This window comes from Dermacentor silvarum, chromosome 11 (genome assembly GCF_013339745.2).
Source record: "Dermacentor silvarum isolate Dsil-2018 chromosome 11, BIME_Dsil_1.4, whole genome shotgun sequence".
Lineage (NCBI taxonomy): Eukaryota > Metazoa > Arthropoda > Arachnida > Ixodida > Ixodidae > Dermacentor > Dermacentor silvarum.
The window spans coordinates 70,993,420-71,018,363 of NC_051164.1; the positions used below are offsets into that span (position 1 = coordinate 70,993,420).

At 44.7% G+C, this 24,944-nt stretch overlaps 1 protein-coding gene across 1 annotated transcript; it reads left to right on the forward strand.

Moving 5' to 3' along the window:
- The first annotated feature begins 231 nt into the window (after window positions 1-231).
- Window positions 232-24,328, forward strand: LOC125941629 (uncharacterized). The gene is made up of 6 exons (XM_049659353.1): window positions 232-310; window positions 3,558-3,616; window positions 10,142-10,157; window positions 13,359-13,473; window positions 17,541-17,814; window positions 24,034-24,328. Exons 2-6 carry the CDS (start codon window positions 3,578-3,580, stop codon window positions 24,229-24,231), a joined length of 642 nt encoding a protein of 213 aa, XP_049515310.1. The 5' UTR covers window positions 232-310; window positions 3,558-3,577; the 3' UTR covers window positions 24,232-24,328.
- The last annotated feature ends 616 nt before the right edge of the window (window positions 24,329-24,944 follow it).

Here is a 24,944-nt window from a genome sequence, read left to right on the forward strand (position 1 = left end):
TGGGGGCGTTGTACTATCCTGAGTTTCTTCGAAGGCTAAGGAGCAATGCCAGACCTACTGGATATAAATGTTTAATTGGAACGCAGTGCGGAATTCTATATCGTATATGCTAGAGTGGCTTCTAAAGTAAATGTGACGTTACTTGAGTAAAGTTAGGAACTTCGTTTTCCTAAACTTTTTTTACAGGCAAAATGTTGCCATTTCTTTCCACAGGTATGTGAAGTTCATAGCTACTGACTACGACAATTTTAGTATATATAGACATAAAGCTTTCAACTGAGAGGTAGTCTTTTAAAGAACCTGGAAAAAGGTACGTATATATAAACATTCCATACACATATATTGGTTCTGACACCCTCCGGAATCCTAAAGCCTCTGGAAAAAAACTAGTGTAGCGCCATTCGTGTCAGTGTGCAGGCACCTCCTCTTTCGTGCGTTTTGTTGATTGTAGATCATCAAGTTAGTTGAGGTGTGAAGCCCGTGAGCATGACCTTTGGCCAGAAAGAAGGGCTTGCTGCAATTATCCCGCTAGGGAACACCAGGGCGGCGCGGTTCGAAGCGGTGTCGTGGGAGAGGTTCGAGAGAAGGAGAAATGCGAAAAGATAACGTTGAGTACGACAATGGAATATATGTAGAAGCAAAGGGCGTGATTTGTGTCGTGCCTGAAAGTGTAAAATATGCGGTATTCAATCAGTCAATAAACAGAAGTGATCGCTGTGGTGTTTAGATGCCTAACATAAAGCCCCTGAAAACGAAACTTATTTTTCAGGGTCTTTAAACTGAGAAGTTTATGCCGATGGTGCGGTTACGACTTGTTCAATATTTTTGGGGTACACGTGTCACGGAAGTGCTTCATTGAATATTTAAGTCAGCAAAATGCTTGTACTGGCCAAAATCATCCCCGTAAGCAAGTAGGGCCGGACCCGAGGGCGTTTGCATGGAGACGCGCTCAGCGTTGACGCTCCTGAAGGCAGCGCCACTGCGCTGTAAATGGACATCCGGGTAAGCTCGGCGGCGCTGAGAAATTGCACGGTTTCAAACCTGACGTTCCTCCCATTCCCCAGTTAATACTACGACACCCATGAAAGCTTCTGGCGGATGTAGTAAACTCGTAGCCTACATGCCGAGGTTCTCCCTATAGACCATATTTTCAAGCGGTAAAATCAGGAATACCCACGGTCCACTCCACTGAAAGAAACCACATTACCTGCTGGTTACTTAATATATATCGAAGTTGACATATAGTACATGCTTATTTAGCAAGAAGGCTACAACGTGATTGCAAATAAGAGGTGCTTCTTTACAGTCCACTGACGTAAACGAAGAAGCTACAGCGTAGCTTTGCATGAAGCTATAGGGTAGAATAATTTCATCATTGCAGCAATGCAGCAACGTTAACTTCCTTTTTTTTCTTGGCGGGGATGGGTTAAGTACTTTGTATAAAGTTAAAATGATGAATATTGGAAAATATAAATACAAATATGTGCTAGGATGTGGAGCAAGCATGTTATGTACAGAACTGTAAGACATCGCAACGGCGACTTCATTAAAAGCTGTTTGCGGACATAGTTTAGTTTTCACGCTGTACGTACAACAAAAGTGACTTCATGCAGTTCTCATGAGCACGTTCCAGCATGCTGTTTTTGAACGCTATCTCGTACTATGTACCCGTATTTTACAGCGTACGCTGTTATGGGCTCATTCCAATAGCCGTTTCGGTTCGCGATGGTGTCCGCCGCCGCTGCCGCCGCAGTTGGGGACCGTAACCGCTATCGCAGTAAATGCGAAAAAAGTACCCGGTTTCCCGCCGGGATCAAACCCGCGCCCGCTGCGCGGGAGCCGGATACTTTACCACTGAGCCACGCAAGCGCTTGCTATTGGGCAGCGGAAAAATCCCCTATAAACGCAGGCGCAGACGATCCGAGCATCCGCCAGTATGGTGGCAGAGGATTAAAAAAAAACTCGATCCCCAGCCTCCACCAGTATGGTGGTGCCATCTGGTTAAGGTGCCTGCAAACGCAGCGTGCGCAGGCGCAGACGACGAGATGTGCGCCACGTATTCTGGATACGTCTTCGGTACACGTTATGGCGTCTCCTCGCAAGGGAGGAACCGCTGCATAACATAATAATAGAAAGGTTGCGTGTTTCATGGCAGGCCATCTAACAATTTGTTTCCGAAAGTTGCTCATTGCTTGTGACAGCTCTTTACCATTTCCATCCCCTTGTTTATGACTGTATGGGCGCATAATTAAAAGACACCCAGTGTTGGTTTTGCCGAATATGGCATGCAACGAGCACAGAAAGCCGTCTGTCAGCGGATCGGCTTTATCTAACTGCGACAAAAGGCTTAGGAGGAAAACTCGTTGAGCCTACTGAAAGTGAGAAAAGATTTCATGAAATTTCCCTAGTGCCAAGAATGATAAAACTTAATCAAAAATGCACAATGAAGCACATCTCTCACCTCATATCCCTACAAGGACACTGTGTTGACAAGAACTACCAGAATGTTTGCTGTCTCGCTCATCCAGAAAAGCAGAAATCGAAGAATGCTGAATAAAAAGCACCTATTCAGTGTACAATCATTACAGAGAAAACAAAGTGCTCGGCCCAACTCGCACCAAAGGGCACTGCTTGGTACGCAAGTCGTGGATGCTCTGTATGTGCCTATGAAGCCTGCGTAGAGGCCCACGTGGACTACTGTAAATGTCTCATTTGAAAGTATGATGAATTGTGTTGTTTTGGTCGTTGTCTCGTCTTGCCCATTCTTTTAGTTTCATTTTGCCCCGGGGTTAGGGCAAAATGAGACATCCTGTCTTTCATTAAATTAGTTATATTTTCTACTTACGATAATTGGAGCGCCATATTATTTTGCTGACAGATAAGGCAAAGACGTAAGGAACCTGATTGTATTTTTCACTATTATTAATGCAAAAAATAGTCAGCATGAAATTGAAAATTTGTCCTTTGTCCTGCCTTAGCCTCAGTAATGCGGGATCTGGAAGTTCCTCCTTTTATAATTTTATTCTAGTACTTTCATCCTCTTTTCGTCGTACTCATTCACCGCCACACGAGAACAGCACTAGTGCTTTCGTCTTTTTTTCAGCATGATTCTCTCTTTGAATTTTTATGAAGAACAAGAGAGAACTTTCGCATTTCTTGTCAGAAATCGCAATGTATTCAGAGCCGTTTATTGCATTCCCTTCTGAGCGGCTGTTAACTCAGTTCTTCTAGTACGCTTAGTTACGCAGATGTTTTTTTTTTTTCTTTTTGCCATTCATCACAAGAAGGGCCGTAATACGCTGGCTTTCATGAATGAACTATAGAAATTTTCTAGTAGTTTTCGATCATGCTGAAGCAGGTCGTTGCAAACACTGTACTGTAAAAGTCAGCTAAGACAGAGTTCCCTTGTTCTTCTTTGTGTTGTTTTGCTTTTAGACAAAGGAAACATTGGTTCTCGATTTTATGACATTTATAGCATAGGTATCCAGTCGCACGTTACGACGTTAACGTACAATAGGATCTAATTTAGATACTGTTGTACCCAACTGTTCTTTCAGTGACCGCACCTGACGCTACCATGAAACTGACAATCGTCCTGGGAGTACTTTCATTGATGGTAAATAGTCATTCTTCATGGCAATACACAAAGTAGTTAGCATGATTTTTAGTTCAGTAGAATGTGACCATGAACAATTTCTCTTTTCCTTTGCCACTCTAATACAGCGTTACCGTCAGTACCATATGCCGTCAGTATCATATTTAATATAACCTGGGCTTACAAGAGCAGAAATATGCCATTGTTCGACAAAAGGCTGCGTTGACTAAGTTCTTTTCCGCACTCCACCCTATTGCAGCTTAAACTCAACGTCTCAGAGGGTTTCAAAAGATGCTGTAAGACAGTAGCTAAGTTTTACTGCGAGTATAGGGGGACTACAGCGTCGGTAATAAAAGCGGATTGTCACTATTATATTCCTCCTCGTATCGCAATACAGCTTTAAGGCTTAGTTGTATGGCTTCTAAAGCACCGCTGCGCAAAGCTTATTCGAAGATGCCATCAGCTTCAACATGCCACAAGCACTCGTTATTTGGGGATTTTTAGTTGTGGCAGCAGAAATTAACCCTTTTCTCATTGAGGACGAGCTAGACAGGGTCAAATTTTCATCTATCCTGCCGAAGACGAACTGAGTCCGCCCAAGCTAAAACCTGCAAGAACAAGCAAACAGAAGTCGTCCTCACCGCTCATAAGCTAGTGCAGCTTCAATGCACGTGTGTGTGTGTGTGTGTGGTGTGTGTGTGTGTGTGGTGTGTGTGTGTGTGTGTGTGTGTGTGTGTGTGTGTGTGTGTGTGTGTGTGTGTGTGTGTGTGTGTGTGTGTGTGTGTGTGTGTGTGTGTGATGTTGCACGATAGGTGACACTACAGGGTCGCATGTTTTTGTACTGCCCACCAGCATTCCACAATGGCATCATCGTTTTGTCAGTGCTCTGACTTAGGAGTACTCCTGACTTCAACCTCACAGAACAACAGATAACAAAGATCACTTAGCTGGGGCGCTATAACGTAAAGCCATTCCAAACTGTTTTTATTCCATTCATGCAATCAGCCCTCCACGATCGGTCACTATATTTCGCGCTACCCCCCCCCCCCTCCTCCCCTTCATCTTTCTGTCACACGACGTCACAAAACCGCCAGTACTCACCCCGTCAAAGTAACGTGTACCCATTCAAGATGCAATAATATGCCGAACAAAACTGAACGTTTTTTTTTTTTTAGAATAACCTTAGGCTGCCCCGTTCCCAAAGAAATAGAAGACCTTTGCCTAACGATCGCTCTGGCACCGGCTATTCGGAACTGCCAGGTAGAATGAACTTACGCAAAAATAAACATTTTTACATGGCAGTAAAACGTCGTCAAGCCCTTTCGGCACGTATACACACATCGTTGTACCAACTCTTTTACGCTGAAGATCCGTTTAAGCGACATTTCGAACCTTCTGTTGCACGCCTCCACGATTTTCGACTAGCCAACGCAAGCTAAGCAAGGACAAGCGGGCTAATCCCAGACGCCGGCACCAACCTCCTCATCCGGTTATCTACTTTCACTGAGCTAGCGCAGTCCTACCGAAACCCACTCCATTTCTGCGTGCTCCTCGCCTCTTCTCTGCCTGTCAAAACCTGTGCGACATTGGTTGACAACGGGGCACGACATTGGTTCACAACAGGGCAGGTTAGTCGAAAAGCGATTGGCGTACAATTGAAAAGCAAAGCATAAGAAAACCCAGCAATATTAAAGAAAAACAACAGTACAGTAAGCATAGATTCAAATGTGTCGGTGAGATATATATATATAGTACCGAGAGGGAACAAAATAAAAAAGACAGTGCGGAATATGGATTCCTACTTAGCGAGGTATTGACATTCCTAATTCCGATCACTAAATTGTAACGAATTCACAAATGAATCGAACAAGTTCATTGTAATCATGACAATGGGTTCAATAATCAACCACAACTGAGGTCGCTTGCCATTGGCTGGAAATCAACAGAAAATCTACAGAAATGCGCATCCTGATAGCTGCAGTGTAGCATTAAATGATTTAGTAGTTCTAATCATGGCACTTTCATTACAAATTAAGGCAGGTGATCTAATTCACCAGAGAGAGAGTTTGAGTTGCTCCCTGAACTACTTCTTCGTACCACGCCTACAATTTGGTAAAGTACCGCAAAATTACTTGTGATAATAGCTTACACACATCCGACATATGACAGTTCTCAGGGCAGCTTAAAGTGCTAGTTAAATTTTAAAACGGAATGCTTGTTCTGTAAAGATATCAAATGGTTTTTTTTTTTCAAACGGGAAACCTAGGTAACGGAATAAGCGATTTAATTTTCCCGGAGCAGACTGGGCACGAAGGAAGCCTCTAAACTATACTCGCGATTTTACGATATTCTCCGCATCACGTTTACTAAGCCGTGTGTCGCTCCTAGAGTCTCTATAGAGAAAGAAATGTCTATTGAAAGCAGATTTGTCGATGAAAAGGGCTTGATCGTTCACAATGTCAACGAGTTTCGCACGTCACTAGAGCGGTGCTCTTGTTCGTGTGTGTTCAAAGCTGCTCATGCGCGAGCAGTATATGTTCTATGTAAATAGAAAGAGTTAATTTTTAATAAAGGTGACGCCTAACTGATACTATTCGATTGAAATGCAGATGTACCATTGACACGGTTATGCTCCAAGTATAAGCCAGATTATTGTACTCTCGAACGCCAGTTTAGAGCAAGCGCAGTTATTTTCGACCCCAATCGCTAGCGTACGGAGCTGCCAGCGCTGTCACTAGCGCTTTTCTGGTTGATCACTCAAAATGGTGGCCGAAAGCCTGCGTTGCCCTGCATGACTGGCCTACTGGAAATTCCGTTCATCATTTTCATCTTCCTATTTCATTTCCACTGCAGAACGATGGCATCTCTCACATGTCTCCACTTACCTCTATCTTGCGTCAGTCAATTTTATACTGTGCCTACAAATATTCACAAAAATCGAATCAATTCATTGGGTTTACCATCCCAATGCAACACATGGGCTATGAGCCTGATCTCATCGCATCAACTAATTTGCTACTGGCCTCGACCGTGTTTCCTTCCCCGTGGTGCCCACTCTGTTACTCTTACAGGTCAACGATTATCTGCTCTACGCATTCCATAACCTGTCCAACTGGACACTTCCTCCTTATCTCAACTAGAGTATGAGCTACACCGGTTTTTCTCTACTCTCTCATTCGATTTCTTGGACGCTTAGCCTAGTATTTTCTATTGCATATCACTTTTTGCCCAATTATGACTTTGAAAGCGTGAGCTTTCTTAGCTCGCTGCTCAGTTTTGCGTTGTAGGCGCCGTCCTCCGTGGTGGACCTATTCCGGAGGTAGTGCAGTCTACAGTTCCCAAGGGTATGTGGCGCTGGGTATTTGCCGCCGCGTACGCCTTCATGTCACTGGGTACGAGCCATCGTTGTCACACCATCGTTGTCATAGTCATCATTATCATCGCACTGTTGATGCAATTGTTATGCAATCATCGTCATACAGTCGTCGTAATGCATTCGTTTTCATAACGTCATCGTGATGCAACCGTGGTCGCTATATGGTTGTCATTCCAGATTCGTCACCCGATTCTTGTCATATTGTCGTCATACGCCATCGTCGTCGTATAGTCGTTGTCATACATTCGTCATCGTACAGCCAGTCGTCACGCCGTTATCGTCATGCACTCGTCGTCATCTCACTGTCCTCGTGACGTCATTGTCACGCTATCATCGCTACACTATCTTCGTTATTCCAGAATCGTCATCCCATTGTCGCCATGACGTAGTCGTCATAGGGCCTTCGGCTACCTCACTGTATGCTTAGAAATCTGGTGAGTGCTCGAGCCTAGCAGAGGAGCATAGTAGTTTTAACGAGAACGCTATAAAACATCCTTTATACTGAAATCTCATGGACGCAGCGGGAAATTCAGTCCCCCGACCGATTCAGCAAGTTCGATATCAGGAATGAAAATGCCTAACCCATACCATACCTAAAGCTTAAACATTCGTGTTACACACTCGTAACCGCCCTGGGAGTTCTTTTTCAAGAATCACTGTTACCCTCCATGTTTATGACGCATACGTTTGTTAGAATGCAATAAGATACTGCTATTTAAAGCGATGATGGTAAGCTGCTCACAACTTGAACAATTTCTCTTGCATGCGTTCTGAACAATTCTTATTTGTCTCATGATTTCTCTCTCACTGCTCCAGTTCTCCTGTCACTACTTGTCCTAGATAAACGTACTCCCGCATAGATTCCGAAGGCTGGCAAGGGAACAAGAATTCAGGTTCGCCAGTCAGCCTCTAGACTGTGTAAAGAAGTACGTTTATCTAGGTCAATTACTCACAGGAGACCCTGATCACGAGAAATAAATTTACAGAAGAATGAAATTTGGTTGAAGCGCATACGGCAGGCATTGCCAAATCCTGACTGGGAGCTTACCACATGTCGTTGAAAAGAAAAGTGTACAATCATTGCATTCTACCGGTGCTAACATATGGGGCAGAAACTTGGAGGTTAACAAAGCAGCTCGAGAACAAGTTAAGGACCGCACAAAGAGCGATGGAACGAAAAATGTCAGGCCTAACGTTAAGAGACAGGAAGATAGTGGTGTGGATGAGAGAGCAAACGCGGATAGCCGACATTCTAATTGACATGAAGAGAAAAAAATGAAGCTGGGCAGGCCATGTAATGCGTAGGATGAATAACCGGTGGACCATTAGAGTTACAGAATGGGTGCCAAGTGAAGGGAAGCGCAGTCGAGGACTAGGTGGGGTGATGAAATTAGGAAATTTGCAGGCGCAAGTTGGAATCAGCTAGCGCAAGGCAGGGGTAATTGGAGATCGCAGGGAGAGGCCTTAGTCCTGCAGTGGACATAAATATAGGCTGATGATGATGATTTCCTAGTTAAGATATTGAGCATTACCTTAGTCTTACGCACAGTCATCCGTGCCCCTGGACATTCTTTTTTATTCAGGTCTTCAATAATTTACTGCGTCTCATTGTCAGGATTTCGGAACACGAAAGAGGCATTATCGAACCGTAATTTGCAGAGATAGTCACCATTGTTCATCACCCCTACTCCTTCCTAGCATATTGTCTTGAAAAGTCCTTCCAAGCGCGCAATAAAGAGCATTAGGAATATTGTGCGTCCTTCACCAACGCTCTTCTTAATCGGCTTCTTGCGTGTATTTTGTGTGTGTGTGTGTGTGTGTGCGTGTGTGCGTGTGCGTGTGCGTGCGTGCGTGTGCGTGTGTGCGTGCGTGCGTGTGTCAACAATCGGGGTATTTTCCAGGTATTTGTTGATACTTAAGGTATTTCCATGTGCTTCTATACTCAGTCAATGCTAAACAACAGAGCCTCCATGACTACCAGTATCTCTGCCTAATCGAACGTCTTTTCTTGTTTTATGTGAAGGCCATATGTAGGAACCGGTTATATTCCGTATACTTCTCACTCACCTGACGGATGGCACAGATGTTATTCATTGTTGAATACCTTCTTTTAAACTTGTTCTCTCGGTTGATTGAGATGTTTCTCATTCTACTCGTAAACACTTTAGTCTATATTTTGCTGTACCTAAAGCATGCTGATGCCTCTATAATATTTCAATTATTCAGCGTGTTCTTTGTTACGTTTTATTATTTAGTAGAGTTTCGGATTGAGCTGTTTGAGAATGCATCGATGATTCATAACTTTTACGTTCCTGTTGTCAATGGCACTGTTTCTCTACCAAGGCTGGTATTATGTTGGTACTCACCCACGTCTCTTAACATGTCTCACTCCATGTTCCTAGAACGCTTAAAACTGTCTTTTTATGGAAGTCAAATATTTTTATTTCACCAAAAACATTGCTGTCGCGCATTTTCTTGAGTCCGAATTGCAATTTGCGCCTAGTTATGCATGAGTTGAAAGTATTTTGAACTTCGGTGATTTCGTATTTATTACATAATTTCAAGCCCACCTACTTAGCTTCTGTTCACGGCGCGGCAGCTGCGCTGCATCCTCATAACTGTATCATGTCCACGAGCTCGTGATCTGATGCGCACTTTAATATGTGCCTATTTACTTCCTCACTGGTACTGCACCATTAACAAACGAACTCATTATCGTTTCACATGGCTATATACTTTATGAGTGATACTGCCTTCCCTATCTGCATATGGTTAGTATATCCAGAAACAAAGGTTCTGCAGATCCCGCACTGTTTTAATCTACCTTATTGTGAAGCACTTGCCGCACAAAGCATCTAACGAAATGTCTTTTTTTTATTTTTTGGTCCGTGTTTAGATCACTTCCACTGTGGGCTATTGCGTAGGGTTGATCAGAGGTAGACTGACGCATACGGATTTGCCCCTCAATCTTATATAGCACAATTTTGATGCGAACGGTCCCAACTCCTTGTACAGTACGCAGAACACAAGAGCCATCTCGGGCACATGTCAGTGCAACGTGGTGATTTTTGTTGTGACGCACGTAAATTCATCGCCAAACAAGTCAAGAATGATTTCATTCATGTGCGTGGGCACTGAGTAATTCTACGGATCACTCTTTACCATTTCAGATAATTCCAAGAAAAGGTAACGTAGCTTACTTCTCATTTCTTCAGTGCAAGTGTTGCTCTCCGGACACTCTACGTCGTCCAGAGACGCGAAGCGCTCAGGAGGCGAATCAGATACCCAGATATCGACATGCCCGCAAAGATACCCAGAGTGCGAATCAGAATGATTAGCTATAAAAAACCCTGTATACTTGTTAAACACGATCGTGTAAAGCCAACAGACAATTAAGCACAAGAAAGCCTATGGGAAATTAGCTGTGGTTGAAAATGAAATGCAGAAAATAATTCTCAAGTTGTATGCCTATACTATGCATGCGGGGCTGACATTTAGTGTAGTTTTTCGCCCATTTCAAGTTTGATTGCGCTCCGTTCGCGTTTTACTACATTCTAACAATATTCAAAAATGTTCGTCTTTACAAATAGTCAGTGTTGTATTCAATGACCAAAGACAGGGGAGAGGGTGGCGGGAGAAGACGAGGACTGCCATTCCCGAGCGCTTAACCCCAAAATTTAAACCTTCAGACGGCCCAGAGCTGTCGCGTGAAAGCGCATGCTTCGCAAGCTATAATTCGAAGACGAACGCGCCCCGCAACTTGCCTTTTGCACCGGCGCCTCTGTATCGGCGAAGCAAGTCTGACCACCACTGACTAGCACGAAAACGGGCGAAAGAGCCGAAGAAAGCTATCCACTTAAACTAAAACTCGAGCATCCATTCATCCCTTTTTTTTTCAGCCGTTCAATGACTCACTAGCTGGCGATAGGAAAACCGGTAGAGTTGAATAAATATATATATATATATATATATATATATATATATATATATAGGCAGTGTGAAATCTTGTTTGCGTGATGAAATTACGTAGATGTCACTACGTAGATGTTCTTTTGTTGCTGCGATACCCAGTGCATCAAGTTTGCATCAAAATGGTTTGTAGGGACTAAAGAGGGAAGTAAGTTCCGAAACGACCGCGTGCGAGTACGTGGTGACAAGAGACGTGGTGAAAGAAGACGAAGGAGGGAACGCTGACGCGGAAGTGTGGCGACGGAGTTTATCGCGATTGGGCCGCGTGTGCGCACGAGTGGTCCAATGAACTGTGGCCTCGTGCAGCTCCGACGGTGTGGTGTGCTACGATTGGGCCACACGTGCGAAGCGTGTGCACATAAAGATTAGAGAGACAGGCAATACTGCTGGAGAAGCGAGTCGGTCGCCATCAGCCAAGGACATCAGACGCAGCTGACTAATAGTACACATAATGTTAAAGACTGACAATATGCCCAAGGGAGAAACGCGAGTCACTAAGACAAAAATGTTGCGCAGAAACCATCGGCGATGATTGTCAATGTAAGCATACAACCCGAACGAACGATCGAACGTTTTTCTTGCCGAGCGCTCCCCTACAGCATCTAAACCTTCAGACACGTCAAATCTCACGCGCAATGGCACGTGCGTATCAAATAGCTATCAAGTTAGCATTCGATGATGAACGCGCCCTGCAACTCGATGGCGCAAGAGTACGCGCCATCGAAAGTTCGACCACCGACTGCCGACCGCAAGCTGCGAAAACGAGCGTAAGAGGCAAAGACAGCTTTTCAATTTAAAAAAATCACATCATGTCACCCTACGGGCAACCATGGTGGGATGCGAAAGCACCGCGGGGGGTGCGCATCGAGTTTCCGTTTCGTTTCACTTGGCAACACAACAAAATGAAAGTTAGAGTGAGAGTCAGGTTTCGGCGGGTATCGGTAGCCGTTGCTCATCACCGGAACCTTTCCCGACGTTAGAGCCTCCTTGCACGCGGAGCACACCGCGAACTGCAGGAAGTCGCCGGTGTTGTTGCTGAACTGGCGTCGAAGCACGCCGACGGCCGCGTTACGCTGACATTCGTTCTGGACGCTTCCGACCTTGCTCAGGTTGTTGTCGAACCAAAGCCGGTCGCACACGTTGCAGCTGGGCCCGAAGCTCCGATTGAGGAAGTCGAGGGCCACGATTTTGTAGCGATGCCTTTATGACTTATTCTATACTAATCTTATCATCCACCGCTCACGGCCGGCTGATCCCGTTGATAACGCGAGCGGACCGTCGCTCTGACCACTGACAAAGCGCGATAAGCGCGAAAAGGCATTATTACCGGAAAGGCATCGCTACAAAATACCGGCGGTGCTTGAACCGCGCGTCAGCACCGTCGAAGCCCGGGCGTTGTAATGGCCTCGAACGTCTTGCTGCTCTGACCGCAGGCTCGCGCTGCCTCGCGCTGCCTCGTCGCTTCGGGATCGGGAGCTGCCACTCGACGCTGCCGTTGCGCTTCTACTTCCCGAGCCCAGGGTCGGCTTGACAACGCTGACGTTCCACTTCGGCGTGCCGAGCCCGTGTTGCTTCCGTAGAAGTTTCCTGCCGACGTTTACGTTCGGCTTCCCTGGACCGAAGTTCGGGGTCCGCTTGCCGACGCTGACGTTTACATTCGGCTTCCCGAGCCTTCCTCTGCTCCGCAGCGGTGACGCTGCCGCTGCAACTAGCGCCGACGTTGACGTTGTTCATGGCGTTTCGCACATCGTTCCACAGAGAGAGAATGACGGAAGCACAGCGAACGAGCGCTTTATACTGCGCCTAGGGAGCCTACATACAGCGCTTGCATGTAGGCTCCCTAATTGCGCCGCCACACTTGCGCCGCCTACCGGCGTACCCTTAGTGAGAGAGAGAGAGAGAGTGAGAGAGTCATATGCAATGATTTGCTGCGCCGCACCTGTGGCGGAGAAGGGGAGAGGGGAGGAGGAGAGCGCACACCTGCGTAGGAGAGGAGAATGAAGGAGAGTTGCGCATGCGCAGTATGGGTGCGGACGCCGCAGAACGGACACTGCCCCGAGCATAAGATGCTCTCGCATCTAAAACACTACGTTTCATTTGACTGCATGATTTGAAACAAGTACACTGCAGCATCACAGTGATTTATGCACAGTATGAAATAATTCCATGGGGTTATTAATACCCGACTGTGAATCTGTAGTTGCTAGAGGCTTAGGCGTTTCGCTGCTAAGCACGATGTCGCGAGATAAAATCCGGGCCGTGGCAGCCGCATTTAGGTTGACTTTGTTTAGACACTTTTTTTTTTACTTTTCGGTAACGGCTTTATAACAGTAATATCTTACACGATTGTCAGTATTCCTAAATAAATAAAATAGGTAACAGTCGGAGGCTACTTAAATATGCGTACATTTTTTTCAGGATCATGTGGGAAACTAAACCTAACAGACGAAGTCAGGAAATACATTCTTGCCTACGTAGGCGAAGGTATTCAAGCCTTCAACTTGACAGGTGGCCTTCAGGTCCTCAAGGAACGGTAAGCAGCCTCGACGGAAAGAGTGTTTTGTCACCATAAAGCGAGAGTTAGAGGCCGTAGAATGGAACTTGGCCACTCCTTCACCACGTTGCGTATCGTAGACTCCCCGATGACGCAAGCACCGACCTACATTACCTTCTGTGACCAATTTGGTGGGTATTTTTTTAAAATGCAGTCGAAACAGCATAAAATATGGGCATTTCTTCAGAATTGCTTTCCCCACAGAGACACCTACATTAGAATGACTCGAGATATGTACCAAGTGATGATAAAAATTAAACTAATTCCCTTTTTAATCGATAGTCAGACAACGTATTATAATGCAAGACTTGAAAGCCCGTCATCCGAGTGCTTCCTAACTAGTCCTAGAGTTGCAATAGCTGAATTGTCACACCCTATTCTAAAGATTTTTGTATCGCCTTTTCGGAAACATTCTCTACAATGACGACAGAATCAATACGCCACGCATCGATACTAATTTAGGTCGTATGTAGCTCCTTTACGTTCTGATTCTCAGATTTAATAAAACTAAGCAAGTTAGGCAGAAAATGAAGCCACATCTAAAAGTAACTATGCACACATATCTATACAGGCCGTCCCAGCTAACTTGCACAAAATGCTAAGAAATTTACGTGTGGGCTAGGGGAATGCAACCAACCTAGTATTGTTCACTGTGCTCTTTAGCAATTCATACTCCTTTTGTTATGACCTTAAGTTCTTAATCAACAATGAATAATTAACCAGCTTTTAGAACACTGCCCTAAACCCAGAATTTTAAAGGGAGAACATCTAGAGCATATTGAGTTATCCAAATAATTTATTTATCTACAGATAACTCCTGTGGTTGCCTTTTTCTCGGGCTGCAAGGACGAACCGCCACATTTCAAAACACCACGTGACCAAGCGCTTGAGCACAGTGAAATCAGCACCCTAAAATTTCCTACCAACGAATGATCCATGCTGCACGCAGACGGAACGCGCGAATAGGCCGCAAGCGAATATGAGAGCTGATGGTCACACCTATTGTTTCCCAATGCATCGTCATACTCCTTAAATATCTCGCCATTTACGCAATCAGTCAGCAGCAAAAGCGCTGACGAAGCGCGATATCAAGCAAGGTCACCTGAGAGTTAGGCGTGAACATACACGTCACTCATGGGGTGTCTGCTAAGGGTGAAACAGAGTGCTCTTCGACAGCGCAGTTTCCATTTATGTGTGAAATTGGTCGGAGTTTATGAAGTCGCAGCAATCTGCTTTTCACGTGTCTGGAAATGGTTATGAACTCCTCAGGTCACGAGCTTCAAGTGTTACACTAGGGTTATTTGCTGGCTATTTTGGTCAAAAAATTTCATCTGACAAATCTACTAATGACTTTTCTAATTACTAACTCCAGTCAGTTTAAAACGTGTCTCCGTAAAAAAACAATTCTGATAAAATTGCATAATTATCCCATATTCTCTATTTCTAAAGAACTTTCAACATTTTTTTTTCTGAAACATTCTGTACATGTGTATTTGGGGGAAAAGGCTAATGAAAATTCATATCTTGTTTAGCAATTTGTAAGCCTGTTCTTTGTTCTTCGGAACTCGGGAAACAATGACCACAGTATCTCACGTGCAGGTACAAATACGTTTTTTTTTTCTTTTTACACCGAGACAGATCATTCAATTAAATGAAAAATGCTGTAAAGTAATTTCAATTTCGTCATTTATTCAGAGAGAGAGAGTTCTTTATTTAAAAGCAGAGGTGTTTGCCGTCGTACACATATTCACCTACGCGCTACTCAGCAAGGGCAGGGGAGAAGGGAGGTAAAGCCCTTAGTAGGTAAAGTGCAGGAGAAAATTTAAAAACAAAATCCCTTGATATCGTCATTTCGCTTTTGACTCCTGCTTGTCCGAATATATGAGTCGTCTTGACTTCACTGCTAGCTTTCGTTTATGCGATGCAACTGTCCCAATAACAGTTAGAGTTTGGAGACATAGCCAATTTATTGAAGGTAATCAAATAAGAAGTCGAGTGCTTTACACTACATCGATGGTGTGTGCCAGGGACCTAGTACGCGCCTTAGTGTCAGAGGGCTTTGATTGTTTGCAGCCATATTTGTCTTGTGTATGCCTCTTTCATCACTGTGCGCTCTACAGTCGAATAAAACATATCTGGTCGATTCCACGGATCCAAAGTTATCGCAGCAGGGCCTTGTAATTTGACCAAGGTCATAAAGGAGGCTGCTTCTGTACGCCACGTTAAGTCGTACCCGATGAAACCTTTCCAGGGTAGTTGTCTTGGAAGCATTTATTGAAGTTCAGCGTCAATACAGTGCACAAAGTGCCACGGCCCGATATAGGAAGACCAGAGTTTTTCCGCTCTTTAAGAACATAGCGCTTTGCTAATGCCGTTGCCTGAGTTCTTTTTGTGAGAAACATATTTCGTGATTTAATTGTGGCTACGGCCCCAACGAGCTGCCTCATCTGCGTTTTTTATTGCCTGATTTATGGCAGTACAGTGGAATCCATTGAAAGATTATGTGATGACCTGCTTTACATGCTAAGTGGTGTAAATATGTAATGTTGATGGCGAGGTATGTAATGTTGATGGCGAGGTGATAGTTCCAGTTGGTATATCTTATGTGCAGATTTTGCAAAGCTACCTTCAAGCCTGTAAAGGCGGTCCAATGGCATGGAAGATGCGGTATTTGATGGCTATCTCTTGAAGTTCGGCTAACGTCGATGACGTTGTTGACAAGTAATGTTTTTTTTTCCTGTTCAGGCCATAAGCTCTCCGCAAGATTAGCTTTCATATACTGATAAGCCATCAATGAAGATATGTGTCGTATTCGAGTATTCCACCCTGATATGATAGAACCCAATGCCGTTTTTTTAATTGCTGCGCCGGGCATAGCATTCTTGGATTCTATATCAGGAATTAACTGCTGTGTGCGTAGCCACGTCGTCTACGGACGGCAATGCGGTGGCTTGCGTGATATTGCAGCAGCAAGAACAAATCCTGGGGCCAGATTCACAAATCTTTTCTTTCGTAAGCGTTCTTTGCCATTGGCCGGCCGCCTTAGATAATAAAATATCTTGCATCCGGATTGGCTAAATTTTTTTTCTTTTCTTACGAACAATTCCAGCGCAAGAAGTTTTTGTGAATTTGGGACCTGACTTTTTGTTGTTCTTGCGATGCGACTATAAGAAAATGCTTCTTTACTGGAAGTATGTGCCTAAGGTAAATGCGGGCCATTTCTTCAGACGTGTCGGTAAGAACAGTGAAAGTATGTAAAACATATCACGCGCTTTGAGTTTTTTTTTTTATTCTGAAGCATACATATTTTAGGGATGACATTTGTAGTAAAATTGAAGCCATGTGGCATATTTTCACTTGTACGGTCTTTATCTCTATCATTTCTGAAACCAAGGCATGTTCCTGAGTCACTACTGAAACATAAAGGCAAGCCCACTATTCAAGACTAGGAGATGAAAATTTGACACCAGAAAGAGACTTGTATATATCCTTTCGTGTCGTTATAGATGAACTTCAAAAAAATTGGACCACGTAGAAGGCCTAGTTTGAGATGATATGGATATAGAGGAGGGCGTACGCGCAAAATCTGACATTTGAAGTACGTGCAAAACTGTCGCGACTCACAAGAAATGCTGTTTTTGACTTTGAAAATTGCAAAAATAAACGCCGCCATTACGACTACCCGGAAGTGACGCATGACGTAGAACACATGAATTCTGAGCATGACCTCCGAAGCAAGGCGGCGCCCGTGCATGGCTGCCCGCAGGAGGCTGAAAAATTTTCGGAGGTGGCGTGCTGGGACTATACGTCATGTAGCGACAACCGTCAGGTGCACGCGTTGTCTGCTTAGGTGCTACTTAAAGGCTACTAACCAGAAAACCATACAATTACCAGCCCTGCGGCATTGCTAAGATTGCTTCAGTGGTTTATTGTACTCATTTATGAATTTCGTTGCGGTTGACCTTTTAACAGGCAGCCCTGTTTTGCCATCTGAGACACCATCCTAGCTTTAACAATGATAAATTCTATATGCGTTGCTTTTTCAGGCCCACGGTTAAGGCGACCGTAAACGATATTACGTACGATGGTGACTGCAAACAGCCAAAAAACTTGACGTATCCCAAGTGCAAAGATTATTATTTCTGGTACATATACCGAAGCATAGTGACTCCTTTTCTCCTGCCGCTCAATCTTACTGTTCTATATAAGGGTCAAACGAACCAAACTTCCGAAGTTAACCTCAACAACGCTACATTCGTCATGTGGAATCCTGAAAATTTGACAACGCCGCTTGATTATGGCCACAATTATTCCGAAAAGGTATGTATGCTTAGACGCCATACAGGACATGTGAGACATTACTTTATTTATTTATTTATTTATTTATTTATTTATTTATTTATTTATTTATTTATTTATTTATTTATTTATTTATTTATTTATTGGTTTGTTTGTTGGTTTGTTTGAAGCATTCTTTACCTACTTAGGTACTTTTTGTTTGCCTATACATCTAGCTTCTTACAATACAGTGACGCAAGTTATCTACTAGCTTGGGCCACTAAGTGTTTGCTCGGGGTCGTGATGCCATCGTGATCGTTTCTTTTACTCAATGCACCGGCTGTTTCTGCAAAGACCTTGCGCTACTTTTAAAAATCGCCTGTGGCAGATACCGAAATTCCAGTGCTTCAGCTGGTCCACTCGAAAAGACGGACATGCATGAGAAATCGAAATGCCGAATGTACTGGTTACAAAAATTCGCTAATTAGGTTTCCAACTATTTACCCTTACGGTGCATATTGTAACGTACAAATATTATCCGGGGACTTCGCAAGGAGGATAAACTTGGAACGAATTCTCAGGCTGACACCAGTTTCGAGATAATGATTCCCTAAATTTGCGAAGAAATACATCGGTGGTCCAGCTACTTTTGTGCTTCAGAGCATGAAACGGTGTTTTGTTAAAGAAGTAAGTGGTACGACAGTGCATTTTATCGCAAGTTTTATTGCCCATACCTTGAAAATAGTGTCATCCACCAAATTCTTTTTAGATTTGCATTGCAGTCTCAGAGGCTACAATTTTTAAATTCCGCTATGTGCCGTAAGATAATTCGCTAAAAACCGTAATGATTTTTAATTATTCGATTATGGATTTTATTTCTTGCGCAAGTTATGCCCGTCTCTTCGAGTAGACCAGCTGCTCAAGGACCAGAATTTGGACATCCGTCTCAGGCGATTTTTTTTTAATTACTTAATATATTCGCAGAAAGCCCTGGTATAAAGGATATGCAGGAAATGACATGACTGACATGGCATGACATTTAGGCCACTAGGTATGTGCTAGTGTTGCGGATGCCGTCATGGTCGTTTGTTTCAATGGCAATATGCCAGTATATGCACGACAGTGCTTGAATGACATGACATTCATGCCATGACATTCATAACATGAATGTCATGGCATGATTGTAGGGTATGAATGGCGTGGCATGCATGGCATTCACGTGGTACTGATGCTGCCACGGTCGTTTCTTCAGCTGGAGTTGACTTCAGATAAATGAAACTTGCATAAACGGAAATGCCGGATTAACACGACGAGGATACCAACTTTGGTTGGCCGCCCGTAGGAACAATATTAAAAAGCTTCGTTTAAATGGAGCGCTTCTTTTGGTGAACTCGGGCAAACGGAACTGGAACCGAAACTGCGGCAACCTCCTCGGCTTTCATACTTCATGCAAAACAGTATAAGGTTGACGGGAGTTTCAAATAGTGATGCCAAATAGCTAAAAAAATCCAATGTATCAGTCATTTGCGCTGTTGTGGCATCAGCGGCTGGCTCTTCTGTGTTCACGTTGCCTAGTTTCCGCGCTACTTAGTGCATCGTGGTGGCGACAGTCAAACAAGCGAGATCATGTGTGCGAAAGGAGCTGTGATGCTTAAATGATACTGCAATAACGTATTTTTTTTTTCACCGACGCGAAATTAAAATGATCGACGCTCTTGAAATAAAACTTTTTTTTTATTTTAGCGCTCTTCGTATCAATGAAACTTCTGACAAACGGAACTCTACTTTCTCTTCCTTTGAGTTTACTTTCAACGAAGTCTACTGTATTTCAGGATGTGCATGACAGGAAATTACACGAATGAACTGCATTCAGACATTTGTGACATGGCATGAATGCCATTGCACGAATGACACCTGGTAACGGTTTGCGGAACCCCAAACGATGAGAATAGCCTGATAGACTGATACTTGCAAAATGCTTCGCATGACATCGATTCCCACAGTGCGTGCGAATTTTATTTGTTTATTTATTTAATTTATTTTATTTTGCTTGCTTACTTTTCTTACAAAGAATCGCTTACTTATGTTCATACTGCAGGCCATGGTTTTCCCAAGCAAGAGTTGCGCACAAAAATGTAAGCACAATAAAAGTACAAAGAGCTACACATCATTTGACAGTTACTCTTATGCGGAATTACAAAAGAAGACAAAAATTCATAAAACCTATAGCCCCTGTGAAATTGCCCATGAGAACGCAAATTGTAAGAATTTCACATAAGGTGTAAATTCATATATCAAATTTGTCCAGTCCACTTTAAATTATCTAACGAATGCAGTTTACAGAGATGCGATATCTGCTTTTGGCGCAGAATTACGGGCTTGTAACCTTCATGCTTCTATTTTGCTAGCTTACGAATTTCCAGCAATTGTTGGGAACACTTCCATGCTCTCAATCTAAATCCCGCATTAGAATACATTTTGTTTTTCAAGTGCAACAAGGTTCATTCACATCGTCGATCCAGGGGTAGTCTCATAAAAGCATTTCTACTTTTTACATGTGCTCGAATAGTCGGCATGAGTGTGCCTCGAGCTCAAGCTTGCTTTTAAGTCTAATGCATTTTATAAAAAAACCGCTACGCGAACTTGGTCTCAGAGTAGTCTCTTCGGAGCAGCAGAACATTTTAAATGCGTAAGGATTTCTATGCCTACCCAACGAGGAAGCCCGTCCGTCCGACACGCAAGACGATCGCTTTCAACATAGGGCCCGCTTCAGCGAGCGAATTGGCCTTCGTACTGGCTCTCGCTTCAACGCGAACTAAGCGGCGACAGCACAGCGCACACGAGGCTATCAGCACTCTCCGAACTCTGTCCCCATCGCAGATCGCTTTAGTTAGTTCTACGTGAATTTTATTATATGGACACTCCAGGGCACATTTTTGCCGTCGGCATCGCCGTGATGTTCCATATAAAGTCCAACAGCGACAACACTGTCGCCGGGTGCCGTATGCAATTTGTGTGAGTGAAAACGTGCCAGGGGAGCCGACGTTCGCGGCACAGTCTCGCGCGCGCAAGCGAGGAAAGCACGAAGTAAGTGCGCAGTCTTCCGCCTTGCGCTAGGTTCTGGGGGAGGGGGGGGCGTTGTACTCCCGCAGCAACTGCGTATTCCGCGCCGCGCTCCATATCTTGAAAGCGATCTGCGTTGAGGGCAGAGTCTCATTTGTGCGTGCTGCATTCTCACCGCTTAGTTTGCGTTCAAGCAACAGAAAGCACGAAGTTCACTTCGCTCACTGCTGCCGCCGCGCTTCCTCACGCCAGCGTTTTGACAGCTAGTGTCCGCGCTCATCGAGTGTGATGTTTTCATGTTTCTCTGTGTGCGCTGACACCATGCTTAATGTTAATTTAGCTAGTAAACGAACGTTTGCAAGTTTATATGGCCGATACAACTACTATTTCTACTTTGTATGGCTGTCTATTAATTTGCTATCGCAATCGATGCTTCGCCTTCGGGCCGAAGTGCTACATTTTTTTAAGGCAACCTTCACACTTTATTTGCTAATCCTGCGACTCCACCATGATTTATGATTGTAGAGCTGTTGGATCAACACTATCGCACGCGTTCATGATTGGCAAAATGCAGCTAGTGCGGCTTTGTTGCATCTTGCAGCGATGGCCACAGTAAATGCGGATGAATTCCAGTGTACCGGGGACGCATGCCACGCACGGTGCAGTTGCGTTACACCGGCAAAAATTTGTGCCTATACTGTCTAGCGAACCGACACAGTCACCATGACCGGCGGCGCTCGGCGCGCTTTGGCGCGGCTGGCATGGGAAAAGAACATTTCACGCCAAAGCCCTAAGCCCCCTGACCAGAATGCGCGCGTTCGGCGTAACTTGAGTGTGCTGCGTTTGCACTTGCGATAAACAAAAAATTCGGAACCCTTTCCATGTCGAAGAAACGGGGGTAAGCGAAGCTTGTGGCAAGATGACACTGTCGCAAGTGTTCCGCTTCGTTTGCCCTAAACTCAGAGTCGGCGGCTCTTCGTTGACGTGTGGCCTCAACATCACGCTCCCGCAAGCAACTCGGGGCCTACGGCTCTTCGCTGACGTTTCGCCTGGGCTTCGGAAGCCCTCACGCTAGAATCGGACGACAGGCTTCGCTAACCCCCATTTTCTCGACAGGAGAAGGGCTGGTGATTTTGTCTCTTTGGATCCCAAGTGTGACAAAGTTAGTTCAAGGGCGCGGTACAGGTCCCCGAGCCCACAGGGGTAGGTGCCATTCAGCTTGGACCCTTTCTGCACTATCACCAGGATCGGCCCACATTTCAGCGTGACAGCACCACCACCACCGCCGACACTTGTGAGCCTATAAAGCTTCGCTTAAAAAGTGCTCGCTCGCCACGCCCCTCTTATGCATGCGCTGCAGTAATAGCTGTTGCCGCGCTGCGGCCGGCCACATTCGACGTGCCAAACTATACTGGGGGTAAATTTTGGGTGATCTGGCGTCGCCGGCTTGACGTATCCGACTTCGCGGGTCGCTGCCTGGCCCACTGGAAAAGCCAGACCATATCTGCGCCTTAAGGGGTGGGTACTACTAAATTCGCCTGATATATGTTAAACATGTGTAGCACCTGCCAGCGTGCTCTGAGAAGTTTTTTCGATTTCATCACGTTTTGATGCGAAAACGTCAAATGGCTCATTGAGCAAAAAAGCCGACCCCTGTCTTCTGCACAAGCGAAAAACGGCACCTGAATTCCCATTGGGCACGTCACCCTAACTCTCGCTCTGTGAAGCCTGTGTTATCCGCGCGTTCCGTGTCTACGCAAGCTCTCGCCCGTGTTCTAACTGCGCCAGGGCAATCGCTATACAGAAATTAATGTGTAAAAACAGAATGAATTCGAAAGGAAAACGGTTGGCGGTAGTGAGTTTCAAACCTACGACCCCATGCTCGGAAGCCCATTGTCTTACCCACTGGGATAAACAGCAGACCTGTGTGCTCTGCTTTATGACGTCATGCTGCTTTTACTGAAATTCCCATTGCCAAGCCCGGTGAGACAAAAGCGATGACGTCAAAATCACCGCGGCTTACTCGGGAGCGTTCCCATTAGATTTTATGGCAGTCGGGCAAGGTAGCTTGACATCACGAATCGAAGTGTACCGGCCCTGTGCTATCTAGGACGCGCTGGCCAAGCGTCTCAAAGCACTCGCTTTCCCGCGAGCAGTTCTTAACTCGAAGGACCGCTCAGCGGCGTTCCATTAGACATTAATGCTATCACACGCACAACACACAAGAAGTGCTTATAAAATTTTTTATAGGTGTCCTTGAATTTTATTATTGAAGATGTTTGTGCGGATCAAGGCATGATTAAGCTCGCGTATACTGAACAGGCATGCAGTGAAAGTAAATTGTGCGTGGCCTACATGGGGTGCACACAGTTTGGTTTTATTGCATTCGTGGTAACACATACGCGGAAAACACGAGCTCACTTGACCGCAAATATAGATAACGCAATGCCTAAAAGATCCATCATCATCACGCGTGCAGATGCGTGCACGCATCATAAATCAGCATATAAAGGCGTCTGAGCACTGCCTTATTAAATATGAATGCGCAATATTTCTTAGGAAGTCCTGAAGAAATTCGTAATTGATGGGGAAAAAATCTCATGTTCTTGTGGCATGCTGCTGTGTTGGCCCACACGGATATACTGAGCTTCTTGTAAACACAGGCTTACAAGGTCATTTATAGCTTCAAAACAACTGTTGCTGCAGAAAGTCAAGACTAAGGCAATTAGAGGTGTACACCCGTGAGCAAAAGTATACAGACCAGGGGCAGCGCGATAAAGCCAATTTTTTGGCATTTTCCTGTCCTGATCTTTTTTCCGTCCTTGGTTGCGTCTAAACACTACGGAATACGATGAACCAACTAGCCCAGCAACAAGTTCCAATTTGTTCCTCAGCCTGTGAACGCAACTTTAAATTGAGGACTGCAGTCCACACTTGGCACTGCGAACTTTTCAGTATACTCGTCGATGCAAGTTTGTGCTTGTTAATTACGAAGAAATTCAGTTTTTCCGTGACCCTGTGGTCCGTACAATTTTGCTCACGGGTGTACATTTTTCCCGTAAAAAAAATATATATTTTCGTTTCGGTATTGGCTTCAGTAAACCGACAACTAATTTATTATCCCATTTACCTATTTCTTATTCTAACATATTTTAATACACTTCTGTTTTTGTGCATATACGTTCTTCCCCTTTGCAGAAATGTAATTTCAGCTTTGAGGTTCGCCTAAAGGGGAAGTTTGCTTACCGAGTCCTGAAAACAAAGGGGGACAAGCCGAAGGAGGATGCTCTGGGCATTGGACTGGTCGCCGATCTTAATAAAGAGTTGGTGAAGAGTGATGACCTAACTGCAACCTACAACGCGGGCGGAGTATTTCAGCACACTGTGATATGTTAACAGCAAGGAGGAACAACCGAGAAAAAAAGGTGCGACAAATACGGGATAATAATAATGTAAACATAAAGAATAATAATAAAGTCAGTTTGCGCAGTTACGTCGGAACCATAAATAGAAAATGGAAGTAGGCATTCACGTTGTGTAGGTCTTGTGTCTCCTGCTTTCAGTACTGGTACTATGGTTCAGTGCCCTGGAATTCAAAGTTCCACACAGAGTGAGAAAGAGAAAGACATTTAATATTGAAATCTATATATATATAGTAATGAAGATGAAGAGATGCATTGGGGCTCGGGTGCTCGGACACCGGGCGCTAGGGGCGATTTCCTTGCTAAACATTTATATGAATAACTTCCTTTAGTCATTCAAAATTTTTCAAACGTGATCCTTATTAGACTCCGAAAAATTTTTTTCTTCAATCACCCGATTCTCGGCCAATCGCCTATAGTGGGTACGAGCCACTCTCGAAGGCAAGCAAGCAAGCAAACAGCTGGCCCAGGAACGGGTGCTGTCTCTGTGTCTCTCTGTTCCTTTACAATGGCGCAGTCTACAATGCACCTGCCTTAAGGCGTTCCAGCCTTAAGTGTTCCTCGCATGGTTCTTCGGCGTGCCGGGTCCCTCCTTCCCAGGAACTCCGTTCACGCTTCCTCAGCTTTGAGCCCGCCACCCTACCTCCGTCGCAAGTTACCGTTGCACCATCCGGGGATGGCGTCCAA